This window comes from Brassica napus, chromosome C2 (genome assembly GCF_020379485.1).
Source record: "Brassica napus cultivar Da-Ae chromosome C2, Da-Ae, whole genome shotgun sequence".
NCBI classification, from domain to species: domain Eukaryota; kingdom Viridiplantae; phylum Streptophyta; class Magnoliopsida; order Brassicales; family Brassicaceae; genus Brassica; species Brassica napus.
Window position 1 is genome coordinate 49,973,402 of NC_063445.1, and position 14,230 is coordinate 49,987,631.

The 14,230-nt window shown below is 34.5% G+C and overlaps 2 protein-coding genes across 3 annotated transcripts; both read right to left on the reverse strand.

Moving 5' to 3' along the window:
* Positions 1–1,398: 1,398 nt before the first annotated feature.
* Positions 1,399–5,192, reverse strand: LOC125581456. 2 transcript variants are annotated; one of them, XM_048746912.1, is made up of 4 exons: positions 3,948–5,192; positions 3,755–3,863; positions 3,486–3,589; positions 1,399–1,717 (listed from the first exon to the last, which is right to left on the reverse strand). In XM_048746912.1, the coding sequence occupies exons 1-3, from the start codon at positions 4,311–4,313 to the stop codon at positions 3,537–3,539; spliced, it is 528 nt and encodes a 175-aa protein (XP_048602869.1). In that variant the 5' UTR covers positions 4,314–5,192; the 3' UTR covers positions 1,399–1,717; positions 3,486–3,536. The 2 variants fall into 2 exon arrangements, with proteins under 2 accessions (XP_048602869.1, XP_048602870.1); XM_048746913.1 differs by having other exon boundaries at positions 1,407–1,717; positions 3,486–3,583; positions 3,948–5,184.
* LOC125582461 (glutathione S-transferase T3-like) lies at positions 1,678–3,119 on the reverse strand. The gene is made up of 3 exons (XM_048749186.1): positions 2,035–3,119; positions 1,921–1,938; positions 1,678–1,717 (listed from the first exon to the last, which is right to left on the reverse strand). The coding sequence occupies exons 1-3, from the start codon at positions 3,117–3,119 to the stop codon at positions 1,678–1,680; spliced, it is 1,143 nt and encodes a 380-aa protein (XP_048605143.1).
* Positions 5,193–14,230: the final 9,038 nt, after the last annotated feature.

A 14,230-nucleotide genomic window follows, 5' to 3' on the forward strand; every position in this document is an offset into this window, starting at 1 on the left:
TTGTCTTCACCATCCCCAAACCTACGCCAGATATTTTCAACCAAATCATGTTTCAGTTGGTGATGCGTTGGGTTATCACGAATGTCTGTTCGAACATCCATCATATTTGCGATATTTGTAGGGCGATCTCTATCAAAATCATAATCGACATGTGAACTTCCGTTTTCTTCTCTTTGGATGAACTCTGCAAGATTATATTGAGTGTATCCATCTCGTTCGTCTTCTACTATCATATTATGGAGTATGATACATGCTCTGATAATATTCCCGATTTTTTCTTTATCCCAGAAGAGCGCTGGATTTTTAACAATGGCAAAGCGAGCTTGCAAGACTCCAAAAGCACGCTCGACATCTTTTCGGGCAGCTTCCTGTTTTTGAGCAAATAAAACTGCTTTCGGGTGTTGTGGTAAATGAATTGATTGGATAAAAGTTGTCCAATTTGGATAAATACCATCGGTGAGATAGTAAGCCATTTTATATTGTCTTCCATTGACAGAGAAGGTGAATTTTGGTGCTCGACCTTGAATTATGTCATCAAAAATAAGTGATCGATCAAGGACATTGATATCATTTAATGTACCTGGAGGTCCAAAAAACGCATGCCATATCCAGAGATCGTATGAAGCAACCGCTTCTAAAACGATTGTTGGTTTACTCGAACCACGAGCATATTGCCCTTTCCAAGCGGTGGGACAATTCTTCCACTCCCAATGCATACAATCGATGCTTCCTATCATCCCGGGAAATCCACGATACTCTCCAACAGCAAGTAGACGTTGAAGATCAGCCGGAATTGGTCTTCTTAGGTACTCATCACCAAAAAAATTATTATTCCTTCCACAAAATGTTCCAGACATAACCGAGTTGTTGATTCACCGATCCGGAGGTATTCGTCGACCACATCAGCCGCAAAACCATATGCCATGACACGAATGGCTGCAATACACTTCTGAATGGGAGAGAGACTAATCCTTCTGAGACCATCTTTTTTTTGGTGAAAGTATTGAACTTCGTTGGAGAGTCGATCAACAATGTGCATGAACAATGGCTTGTTCATTCTAAAATGTTGTCGGAAGAAATTTTCAGGATATGTGGGAGTTTCACTGAAATAATCATTCCATAAACGATTATGTCCTTCTTCACGATTTCTTTCGATATAAGCTCGTTTTTTTCTTTTTTTTTTCTTTCTTCTTGATCACCATGAATTTTAAACTCCTCAAAAGCTTGTTCAAAATGTTGATCAAAGAGCTCATCAAATGCATCATCAAGAGATTCATCTACATTGATATGAGAAGAAGAAGAAGCCATATATGATGATGTAAGAGTTCTAGAAAATGGTGATGTAAAATTTAGAGATAAAGGAAAAAAAGATTTGAGAGTTTGCTTGGCCAAGAGTTTTATAACTTATGATAAAATTGTGAGAGAAGAGAAAGATTTGTGAGAGAAGAGAAAGAGGTGCAAGTGACATGATAATACCAATTGCAATATATAGACATGATAATATTGAGTTTGGTACAAGTTTATACACATGAGAATAAAAAAGTTTGGTCGAAACACACCACACAACAACAATGTCGTGACACTACACGACAATAACATAAGCTTACGTGACACTACACTACACAACCCCGTGACACTACACGTCCAATGATCTGTGACACTACACGACATTTGACTTCATACTGGTTCCTCCGTGAACCTTCCACTTCCAATGCTCCTGTAAGAACAAGACACAAATGATCAAGTATCAGTATGAATAACATAATAGAACAGAATAAATACTTCCACAAATGATCAAGTATCAAACACAAATGATCAAGTACCAAGCACAATGATCAAGTATCAAGAAGACAAATCAAATACTTCCACAACAATGATAATTAGACATAACATGAAATCATTAAAAAGAGGTAATTATACATAGCAGGGAAGATGAACCTGAGAGTTACAAGACATACTTAACATGACATAATTAGACAGAAAAAGACACAAGTCCTATGAAACAAGTAGAACAAGAACATGACCGACTGTTACATCAACTCAACTATGAGTCTTTTCTTGAGATCTTCTTCGTAAGCAGGTAAACCTTCTCCCCTTGCAACAAGACTCTCAAGAACCTTCATCTTCGAGAGCTTTTCTTTCCTATCGAAGTCCACCTCCTTCAGTTTCCACATAGCCTCGAAATCAGTGCGATTTTTTTCCTCAGCCAACGCCTTCTTCCCACGGGCTTTTGCTGCCTTAACACCCGGAGGACGACATGTTACCTCATCCGGAGCTGAGCTTGCTGTATGTGAACCATCCTCGAACTTCCTCCTTTTGGAGCTGCTTCCACTTTTTGGTGTAGAGAGTTCACACCACTTCTGGTCAGTGCGAAGCTCCTTCCACGCATGCTCAATGGTGAACTTCTTCTTATTGTTGTTATAGTAGATTTCGTGGGCTGCTTTTATCACATCATTCTCGTTCATACCACTGGTTTTCTCTCTGGTTGCTGCCTCATACGCCCAACAAAACTTGCTAACCAATTCATTCAGCTTGTGCCAACGATGCTTGCATTGAGATGCTTCTCTTTTTTCACAGCCAGCAAGCTTAGGAGACGCGAAGAAGTATGCTGCAATTCTCGTCCAGAAAGCCCCTCCCTTTTGGTCATTCCCAACAACGGGATCTTTGCTCGTGTTCAACCACGAGCTGATCAACACTAGATCATCTGTTGGCGTCCACGTCCTTCTTTCCTTATGCTCAGATGGAAGCTCGTCAGCAATAATAGGATCTCGTTGACAGCCAAAGACAACATTTTGTTGACTATTAAGTAGATCAACAAAATTGACAGTGTCTTGAAATGGATTGAAATCCATTCCCGAAGTCAGAGATAGAGGAGAAAGAGGAGACAGAGGAGCAATAGGAGACAGAAGAGAAAGAGGAGAAAGCGGAGACAGAGGAGTAAGAGGAGACAGAGGAGTAATAGGAGACATAAGAGAAAGAGGAGAAAGCGGAGACAGAGGAGCAAGAGGAGACAGAGGAGTAATAGGAGACAGAAGAGAAAGAGGAGAAAGCGGAGACAAAGGAGCAAGAGGAGACAGAGGAGAAAGAGGAGACAGAGGAAAAGGAACAAGCAAGCGCATTCAGATCAGATGTTGGAGATTGAAGAAGAAGACATTGGCTATAAATAATTCAAGAAACCGAAGTAGCATTCAAGACACCCAACCAAACAATTCATCACATAAACCTTTCTATCTAACATTAAAACAAGACTTCAATGCGTTAAGACTTGACATTTATCTAACACCAAACAACAAACAATGCTATCTAACCATCAGTTCCATTCAACACACTTCACGTTTGCTTTTCTATCTAACCATCAGTCCTATTTATTACCATACACAACCATAATCTTACACTTAATTCAATTCGTAACAGAAGCTAACCACATCAGTTCTAATTCAATTTACTTCATTTCATTTCCGACAAGATGGAAGAGTAACACTAACCTGTATTGATGAACCGTGTGTGGTGAATTTCCGACCAGATGTTGACAGAAGCTAGCCACATGAAATGCTTGTTGCTCCTGTAATCTCTCCAGACAGACCTTCATCTCATCACACAAAGACAGAAACAAAATAAAATTAGCTAAGAAATATTTGGCAGCTAAACCCAAAAGAATCAAAGGACAGAAAAATTAGCTAAATTGATTAACTTGCAACAAACAAATCAAAACTGATCTAAGCACAATCTGAGACATGGATCATTGAAGCTTTACCTGAGCGAATCGGAGCCATCGACAGAGACCTCCGGTGCCGTTGACGAGATCCACTGACACAGAGCCATATATCGCCGTCGACGAGAGCCACCGCGAGAAAGAATCGAACCTACAAACAAAAAAAACATGTGATCAGAACAAGAATAACTCTGATCTAAGACATGCATGCTTGAAAACACAACAAACGATTTACCTTCCAATTCCAGTAGATCCACAGAGACGCAGAGAGCGGTCCTTCGACTTCGAGGACACCCACGGAGAGGGAGATAATCAGTGATTTCCGTCCTCGATGACAGCCACCGAGAGAGAGGTCCGTCTTCGTTTCCTCTCGAGGAGCCACGAAGAGAGCGAGCATCGTCGTTTCGTCTACGAGACACGGAGATAGAGGATCCCGTTTCCTCGACGACCGGGGGAGAGAGGGATCATGGCCGTCTCGGAGAGGAATCATGGAGAGGGAGAGAGAATCGCCTTCTCCTTCGCCGATGATGGAGCGGATTCGAGAGAAAGAGAGGAGAGAACCAAAGCAAACCGTAATCAGGCTCATCCTCTCTCTTCTCATCTACCCTACACGTGTCCTAAACTACCGTTCCTTGCGTTGCCTCATCAAGCGACGTCCCGTTTAATTTTTAGTCTTTTTCATTTATTTTAATTGCCTCATTAACCTAAGCAACTCTCTAACTACGGTGGATAATGATGCTCTTATCACACATGTAATAAAACTGTTGAATTTTGTTTTAGTTTTTTCCTTAATTAGAATTAATTTAGACTTTGAACTTTTAAAATTATTTTTTTTATGGTCTGTTTCTAATGTTTGTTGCTATTTTTTTCGAAGATAGAAAATATTATAATATATATGGAGTTTGATTCAGTGTATTTTTGTAATAACAATAGTTTTGATATAGTGTAGAAATATAAAAATGATATTATTTTTTAAAAATATATCTAATCTATTAAGTTAAAGTTCTATTGAAATTTATCATGACATGTTTTAAATTTGGACTTACTGAACATGTTGTGACTAAATATATACACATTTATTTTTATAATTTCAGATGTCATTTTTATCTTCTTAACACATCTTTACCTAATTATTAGATTAGACATATCTATTAACCTGTTTTCCCAATCATGTAATTAAACCTATCGTTTGCCAAAAAAAATTAAAAATTAAAAATCTATCTTTGCCACACAATCGATTTTATGACTTTGCTTTAAAGTTTTGACTTTATAATCTCAAAATTGACTCAGATCATCGTAAAGTTCACATGATGTGCTCTTATGTTGATAACTTTTTTTTTAGAATCTAGGCAAACAATTTCTCTACCAATTGTGTATACCATATGATCATACCTAGCCATGCTTTCTCTTTACAGTTATACCTCGGTAGATCGAAGAATCACAAAATGGCAATTTGGCAATTGGCGTTGGATCAGCGTTAGGATTGTATCACTGATCTTCATTGCCTTTGGGTTCTTTATCTGGTGGAGACAAAGACATAACCAAAAGACATTTTGATGTTAAAGGTATGAGATATTTCTCAGTTTCTTACTTGCACACAATACAACATTCTTTGAAGATTCATTTGGAAGAAACTTATGTTGTAGTGGCTTATCAGACGGGCATCATCATGAAGACGTTTCACTTGGAAACCGCATGAGATTTAGTTTCAGGGAGCTTCAGGTCGTGACAAATAACTTCAGCAGTAAAAATCAATTGGGAAAAAGGAGGTTATAGAAATGTGTACATATTCTTCCTAAGTTCTTCTTTACACACGAGCTTCAGAAGGCAGGAGAGGTCCAAGTATTGCAAGTCCGTTCGAGTGAGAATTCAGCCGACCTCTTCACCAAGTCACTACCAACCTCAACGTTCAAAAAGCTCATATGGAAGATAGGCATGCGTCGACTGAAGGATCTTCGGTGATGCATTCATCAGGGGGAGTTCATGTGTTGTACTCTTTTTCCTGTCTTGTTTTCCCTTTTACCACATTGGGTTTTGGGTTTGTCAATAGAGATTTTAATGAGGCAACATCCAAAGCATGAATGAACCTTGACCGGATGTGTCGATCAAGTTGGAGTGTTATAAACCATTTAGTGATCGACCCATTTATCAGCCCGTGTAGCAAGACGGGCCAAGCCCATCCGCAGGATCATACTGGCGCCTATCTACTCTTGTGTTTATCTACATTATAGTTGGTGTTTATCTTACGTATTGCTAGTCATTATCTAGTTAAGGATAAGTACGATCTCATGTCGATCCAGTACTTAGACCGTCATTACCATATGTATATAAAGACCAGTTGGTCGACCTAATAATACACACAAGTTCCCCTCTTCATTCACAACACGTTATCAGCACGACCTTGTCTCTAAACCCTTCCAAAAATCCACCACCCATAAATCAGAAACCAAACGATCTCTTGCTATTTTCCGGCGACTCCTAAAGCTCTTCCAGTCGCCTCATTTTCTCTCTGTCAGCAACCAGCAGCAGCTCTCTCTCCTCACAGACCGTTCAACTCATCACAAAAGGTTCAGGTATCTTCAGAAAACTCAAAACAAAACCAAAAAGGATTTAAACCCTCAGCCGCATACATACAGCTACATCTAGCCGTATGTCTTTGCAGAATAAAATCTAAAACCCTAATCTATTTTTAAAGCTTAAATCTCGTATTGTTTCACCCTCTTTAAGCTTGTTTGATTTTTTTTTTTTTAATTTTTCTAATGTGAGTTAATTGCTAGAACCTTTTAGGTTGACAATTACACCAATTTTTTTTACATATCTGACTGCTGCATCAACTTAATTTGATTGTTTGCTTGTATTAGAAACTTGTTCTTGAATGTTTAAAGTCTTTCTCTGATATGTTGAAATCGACTAGAACCTGTCTCAAATTTGAAAGAATTTTTTTAATATTTTTAAGATAAATCCGATTTTTCTTATAGATAAATCTGAAATTTTTAAAGATAAATCTGATTTTTTTTTTTTGATAAATCCGACTGAAAACAATATATTATATATTTTAATTCGATTTTCCTATTTTTTTAAAAATCTTATATCTTTATCTTAAATAAAAAAAAATAGGATTTTCAGCATTTATCAGAAAAATATCGATTTATTTTTCCTAATCCTACTAGGAATAGGAATTGCTAGTATTTATCTGAAAATAAATAAATTTCGGATTATTACTGATATACTAGCATTATCAAATCATTATATTTAATCTGATAAATATCGAAAACAAATAAAAGTAAGAAATGATTGCATTTTTTTTTTTGAAAATGTATACTAATCTGATTTCATGCATGGATTTAACTTTATCTCGATTTTGTATAGGTTTAACTTTACCTTCCTGCATATCACATGAAATCATCTGATTAGGATAGATAATTCACACTGATTAGTTTACTTTCATGTCGAAAATTGATAAAACTGATCAGATTTCATGCAATGGATTTAACTTTATCCTAGATGTATAGGTTTAACTTTACCTTCCTGCATATACATGAAATCGTTTGGATCATTGAAAAAAAAAATATTGTTATTTACTAGCATTGCTTGTACCCGACTGAAAGAGTATGTGAATGATCCGATTATTTTCTTACTAATGGGGATAAACTACAAATACTAATGAGGCTAATGCCGTCTTGAATAAAGAATTCAAAGAAGAGTTCACTCTTTGGCACAATCGGCTGGGACACCCCGGTTCGAACATGATGCGAAAACTCATATCAAATTCAAATGGTCACAGTTTGAAAACAAAAAGAGTTATCCCTAAGAATATCACATGTGAAGCATGCTCACAAGGGAAACTAATTACTAAGCCATCATGTACCAAAGTGAATAAGGAAGTGACAAATTTCATAGAAAGAATACAAGTTGATATTTGTGGACCAATACACCTACCCTGTGGGACATTTAGATATTTTATGGTCCTGATTGACGCATCCACAAGATGGTCACATGTTTGTCTCCTATCAACTCGTAATCTAGCACTTGCAAGATTGCTGGCTCAGATAATAAGACTGAGAGCACATTTTCCAGATTTTCCATTAAAAACTATACGTCTAGACAATGCAAGTGAATTCACTTCCCAAGCTTTTAATGACTATTGTATGTCCATGGGGGTAAGTGTGGAGCATTCTGTAGCACATGTCCATACTCAGAATGGCGTGGCTGAATCCTTTATAAAACGGATCCAGCTGATTGCCCGGCCACTCTTAATGAATACCAAACTCCCAGTATCAGCTTGGGGACATGCAGTACTACATGCAGCTGAGCTAATTCGCATCAGGCCATCTAGTGAGCACAAATATTCGTCATCCCAACTACTAACGGGTCATGAGCCAGATATATCCCATCTAAGAATTTTTGGATGTGCCGTCCAAGTGCCTATAGCACCACCACAGAGAACAAAGATGGGACCTCAGAGGAGGATGGGAGTATATGTTGGATACGATTCCCCTTCTATTATTAAGTACCTAGAGCCAACAACAGGTGATTTGTTTAAGGCCAGGTTCGCGGATTGTCATTTTGATGAATCCCAGTATCCAGCATTAGGGGGAGATTATGGTAAGCTGGTACAAGATATAAAATGGAATCAAACATCCTTAACATGGCAGGATCCTTGGACTAGAGATTGTGATCTAGAAGTCCGGAAGATTATACATCTTCAAGAGCTAGCTAACAGATTGCCAGATTCCTTTGCTGACCCAAATAGAGTAACCAAGTCATACATACCAGCTGCAAATGTACCAATAAGACTTGATGTCCGTGATGGACATAATCAGGCTGCTACTACGTCTAAACCACAATTGAAACGTGGTAGACCAGTAGGTTCCAAAGACAAAGAAGTTCGGAAAAGAAAGAGTGCAAAGAAATCCAACAAAGTGGAAACTCTAGACATGGAAAAGGAAACTCATGTACCACCAAAAGATACTTGGGACGCTAAGAATCAAGGTAATGAAGTTCCTGACAATAATGAGATCTCAATAAATTATGTCATGTCTGGAAGGAAATAGAACAGAAAACATGTCGACATGAATGATATATTTGCTTATAATGTAGCAGTCGAATTGATGGATAATAAGGATCTAGAACCCACATCTATACTAGAATGTATGCAACGACCAGATTGGTTGAAATGGAAAGAAGCCATTAATGTGGAGTTAGAATCACTGAAAAAGAGAGGAGTGTTTGGACAGATCATCCGGACACCTCACAACATAAAACCAGTGGGATACAAATGGGTTTTTGTGAGAAAAAGAAATGAGAAAAAGAAATGAGAAAAGAGAAGTTGTGAGATATAAAGCACGACTTGTTGCACAAGGATTCTCACAAAGACCAGGAATAGATTATGAGGAAACTTATTCCCCTGTGGTGGATGCTACGACCTTAAGATTTCTAATAAGTCTGGCTGTAAGAGAAGGTCTTGATATGCGGTTAATGGATGTTGTAACTGCCTACTTATATGGTCCACTGGATAATGAGATATACATGAAAATTCCAGATGGTATTGAATTGAAAAACAAAGAGAGTTCTCGAGAACAACATTGTATCAGATTGAACAAGTCTCTTTATGGATTAAAGCAATCAGGTCGAATGTGGTACAATAGACTGTCCGAATATCTCCTGAAAGAAGAATACAAAAACGACCAGATCTGCCCATGCATATTCATAAAGAAGTTCAATAAGGGTTTTGTAATCATTGCAGTATATGTAGATGATTTAAATATCCTAGGAACCTCTGGAGAAATTTCCCAAACTGTTGAATATCTCAAGAAAGAATTCGAGATGAAAGATCTTGGAAAAACAAAGTTTTGTTTGGGATTGCAACTTGAGTATATGAAAGATGGAATTCTTGTGCATCAAAAGGCATATACAGAAAAAGTACTCAAAAGATTTAATATGGATCAGTCTCACCCATTGACTAGCCCCATGGTCGTGAGAAGTCTTGGTCCGGACACTGACCCATTTGGTCCGAAGAAGAAAAATGAGGAAGTCCTTGGTCCCGAAGTGCCTTATCTCAGTACCATAGGAGCTCTGATGTATTTAGCTGGCCACACACGACCAGACATCAGCTTTGCTGTGTACTTACTTTCTAGGTTCAGCTCCTGTCCGACCCAAAGGCACTGGAACGGGATTAAACATATACTTCGTTACCTACAAGGAACGAAAGACTTGGGTCTTATGTTTACTGACAAATCTAAGGAAGATTTAGTTGGTTTTGCTGATGCAGGTTATCTCTCTGATCCACATTATGCTAGATCTCAGACTGGTTATGTTTTTACACACGGTGGGACAGCTATATCCTGGCGGTCCATGAAGCAGACCATGGCAGCCACATCCTCTAACCACGCAGAAATATTAGCCATGCATGAAGCCAGCCGTGAGAGTGTATGGATGAGATCCATGACACAACATATTCGTACCACTTGTGGTATGATCAAAGGAAAGGATCCACCGACCATCCTATACGAGGATAACACATCATGCATCGAACAGCTTAAGGATGGATACATTAAAGGAGATAGGACGAAACACATTCTTCCTAAGTTCTTCTTTACACACGAGCTTCAGAAGGCAGGAGAGGTCCAAGTATTGCAAGTCCGTTCGAGTGAGAATTCAGCCGACCTCTTCACCAAGTCACTACCAACCTCAACGTTCAAAAAGCTCATATGGAAGATAGGCATGCGTCGACTGAAGGATCTTCGGTGATGCATTCATCAGGGGGAGTTCATGTGTTGTACTCTTTTTCCTGTCTTGTTTTCCCTTTTACCACATTGGGTTTTGGGTTTGTCAATAGAGGTTTTAATGAGGCAACATCCAAAGCATGAATGAACCTTGACCGGATGTGTCGATCAAGGGGGAGTGTTATAAACCATTTAGTGATCGACCCATTTATCAGCCCGTGTAGCAAGACGGGCCAAGCCCATCCGCAGGATCCTACTGGCGCCTATCTACTCTTGTGTTTATCTACATTATAGTTGGTGTTTATCTTACGTATTGCTAGTCATTATCTAGTTAAGGATAAGTACGATCTCATGTCGATCCAGTACTTAGACCGTCATTACCATATGTATATAAAGACCAGTTGGTCGACCTAATAATACACACAAGTTCCCCTCTTCATTCACAACAAGCAGATGTTTTCTAATTTGATGCGTAACATTGAGATATACCGATTCTCTAAATATATTTAAAATTTAAAGACATTCAATAACAAAAAATAACCAAAAACATAGCTTACCTAATTCAAAATCAAGATTAAAAAATTTCATATCCCTCTAAAGATCTACGGGTTCGAATTGGACTAGAAATTTTATTAGGTTCCTGACATTGTTATTTGAACCAAACCAACAACCAAAATAACAAAATCTAATGCAAATCAAAATTCATAAATAACCAAACTATTACTATATTTTGTGAACCGAAAATCTATAACCAAACCGGAATCAATCAAAAAATCAAAAAATACAATCTAGACGCAAAACCAAAATTTATAAATTATCATCAAAACCAAAAATCATAATATAAATAATTTTGCGCAACCGCGCGGGTCAGAAACTAATATATATTAAAAAGCAATGAATTGGAGTGAATTACCTGTAAAAAATATTATAGATTTAAAATAGCAATGGATTAGAAATGCTGTAATTAGCCTAAATATAACGTAAAATATTATTTTTATCAAATTTTAAAATTAAAGCAAGGTAAAACTAACATTTATGCTTAAAATTTAGTTTATTACGTCTAGTGGTAATTTTGTTTTAGTTGATATTGGTGTTTTGATTTTTGAAACATGTTACTGATTTACTAAAAACAATGAATTTTGTTAATAATTAAAATGTAGATATATATATATATATATATATATTTTATATATTAAAACAGAAGTAACGACTTTGATTCATGTGTGATTTTTTTAAAAAAGGACCGAATGGACCTATTCCTAGAAAGTCATGTTACATTTAATATATAATCTTATCATTTAAATTTTGGGCCTACCAGAAACTTTTATTGGTCTATCAATAATTATATTTAAACAATAGATGATCAATTGAATTTATAGATAGTATAAATTAAATAGATATAATTTAATGTTGTAATACTATACCTCCATATGTTAAATATATAAATATTTGTCGATGTTAACTTTTAAAAGTATAAAAAAAAATTTAAAATAACAAAAATCATATTATCTAACAATGATTAATTTTTACTACCTTAAACCAATGAAAACAAATTTTAAACTATATAGTTTATTTTAAAAATTAAACAAAAACTAAATGTTTAATTATTTACTCGATAATATAAATCTATGAAGCAGAAAGTTTAATTTTTTAAAAACTTTCTAAATTTGTGAAATGTTACAATATCTTTGAATATGACAATAAAACAATATTTTACTAATCTTTATATATATAGTTATAATTTTAATAAAGAAATAATAATCCGAAAATATATATAGAAGAAGATACAAATACATGTGAAACCTTAAGACAATATATTCAATGAAATAAATATGCCGTAAACTTATTATATTTTAAAAATTGATAGACACATATATTATAATATATATCAATTTAGAATTGAAATCAAAATATATATATATATATAAATAAACGAAAACAAAAACCCGTGCGGTTGTGCGGATCGAGATCTAGTCTTATATATTAAAACAGAAGTCACAACCTTGATTAAAGTGTGATTTTTTTAAAAATGGACCTAATGAACCTATTCATAAAAAGTCATATTACATTTAATCTCTAATCTTATCATTTAAATTTTGGGCCTACCAGAAATATTTATTGGGCTATCAATAATTGAATTTAAACAATAAAAGATTCATTGGATTTATAGATAATATAAATTAAATAGATATAATTTAATGTTGTAATACTATAACTCCACATGTTAATTATTTAAATATTTGTCGATGTTAATTTTTAAAATTATAAAAAAAAATTTTAAATAACAAAAATTATATTATCTAACAATTATTAATCCTTACTACCTTAAACCAATGAAAATCAATTTTAAACTATATAGTTTATTTTAAAAATTAAACAAAAACTAAATGTTTAATTATTTACTCGAAAATATAAATCTATGAAGCGAAAAGTTTAATTTTATAAAAACTTTCTAAATTTGTGAAATGTTACAATATCTTTGAATATGACAATAAAAAATTATTTTACTAATCTTTATATATATAGTTACGATTTTAATAATGAAATAATAATCCGAAAATATATATATAGAAGAATATACATGTGAAAGTTTGAAACAATCTATTCAATGAAAAACATATACCTAAACTTATTATGTTTTAAAAATTGATAAACACATATATATATATTATAATATATACTAATTTAGAATTGAAAATAAAATATTTATATAAAAATAAATGAAAATAAAAATCTGCGCGGTTGCATTTGTCGAGATCTAGTATATATAGATTTTAGGGCTACTAATACGTGATTCTAGAAAACACTCCCCGATTACTAACAAAACGAAATAGAAAATAAACAACGACTTCAAAGTACCTGATAATACAATAAAATTATAAGGTTTTTAACGAAAACAAAATTAAAGACCTAATAATCGTGGCAAAAAATATTAAACAAAGACCTGGCATGTTTTCTACATAAAACATCTCCAACCCAAGACCTTATTTTAAGGGGAGCAAAACCACGAAATAAAAATTTGAAAATTGATTACTCCAACCATGAATCCTCAAAAAAATCTTTAAAATTTTATTTATTTACATTATAATCTTTGACATTAACAAAAATTACTAATAATGATAAAACTTCACAAACACATATAAAATATATTTTTAATATACTATACAACACACAATATTATAATATTATATAATATAAGTTACATATATAATAAAACAACACACATACGCACAAATTTTAAAAAGTTTCATATAACATGCCAAATTACTCAAATATTATTTTTAAGATATGTAATATATAAATGTTTATATAATTTTCTTTAATTTGTGTTAAATTTGTTTATTGTATTTTTTATTTTGTGTGAGCTTTATTTAATGTATTTTTCTATTGTGTGAACTTTATTTTCATGTTATGCAATATTTATTTTATTTTATTTTATTTTATTTTATTTTGGTGTACTTAAATTATCCTAAATAAAGTTATTAGATACATTTGTTAAAGAAAATAATTATAAGGACCAAAAAGAAAATGAATAGTAGTTTTGAGGTTTGAATAGTGAAACCTCAAATTTAAGGTGTCACTATTCAAAACCTCAAAATTTGAAAATTTGAGGTTGCATTGGAATGACAAAAACCTTAATATTTGAGGATTTGAGGTTGGATCGGAGATGCACTTGTAACAGTCGGCCTAATTGGGCTTTTAGTTAACAATACATTGGATTTGGGCTCTCTATTGGGAGTATAAAGTGATAATTGTTTCAATAGTTTCTAGGTTTAGTTTTTGGTTTTTAGAT

Bases quoted from the DNA above. Each gene is read 5' to 3' on its own strand.
- LOC125581456 (XM_048746912.1), bottom strand. From the start codon at position 4,313: ATGAGAAGAGAGAGGATGAGCCTGATTACGGTTTGCTTTGGTTCTCTC. The intron at 3,864-3,947 runs GTAAATCGTTTG...TTTTGTTTGTAG, and splicing joins GGATCTACTGGAATTGGAAG to GTTCGATTCTTTCTCGCGGT. The intron at 3,590-3,754 runs GTAAAGCTTCAA...TTGTGTGATGAG, and splicing joins GATGGCTCCGATTCGCTCAG to ATGAAGGTCTGTCTGGAGAG.
- LOC125582461 (XM_048749186.1), bottom strand. From the start codon at position 3,119: ATGCGCTTGCTTGTTCCTTTTCCTCTGTCTCCTCTTTCTCCTCTGTCT.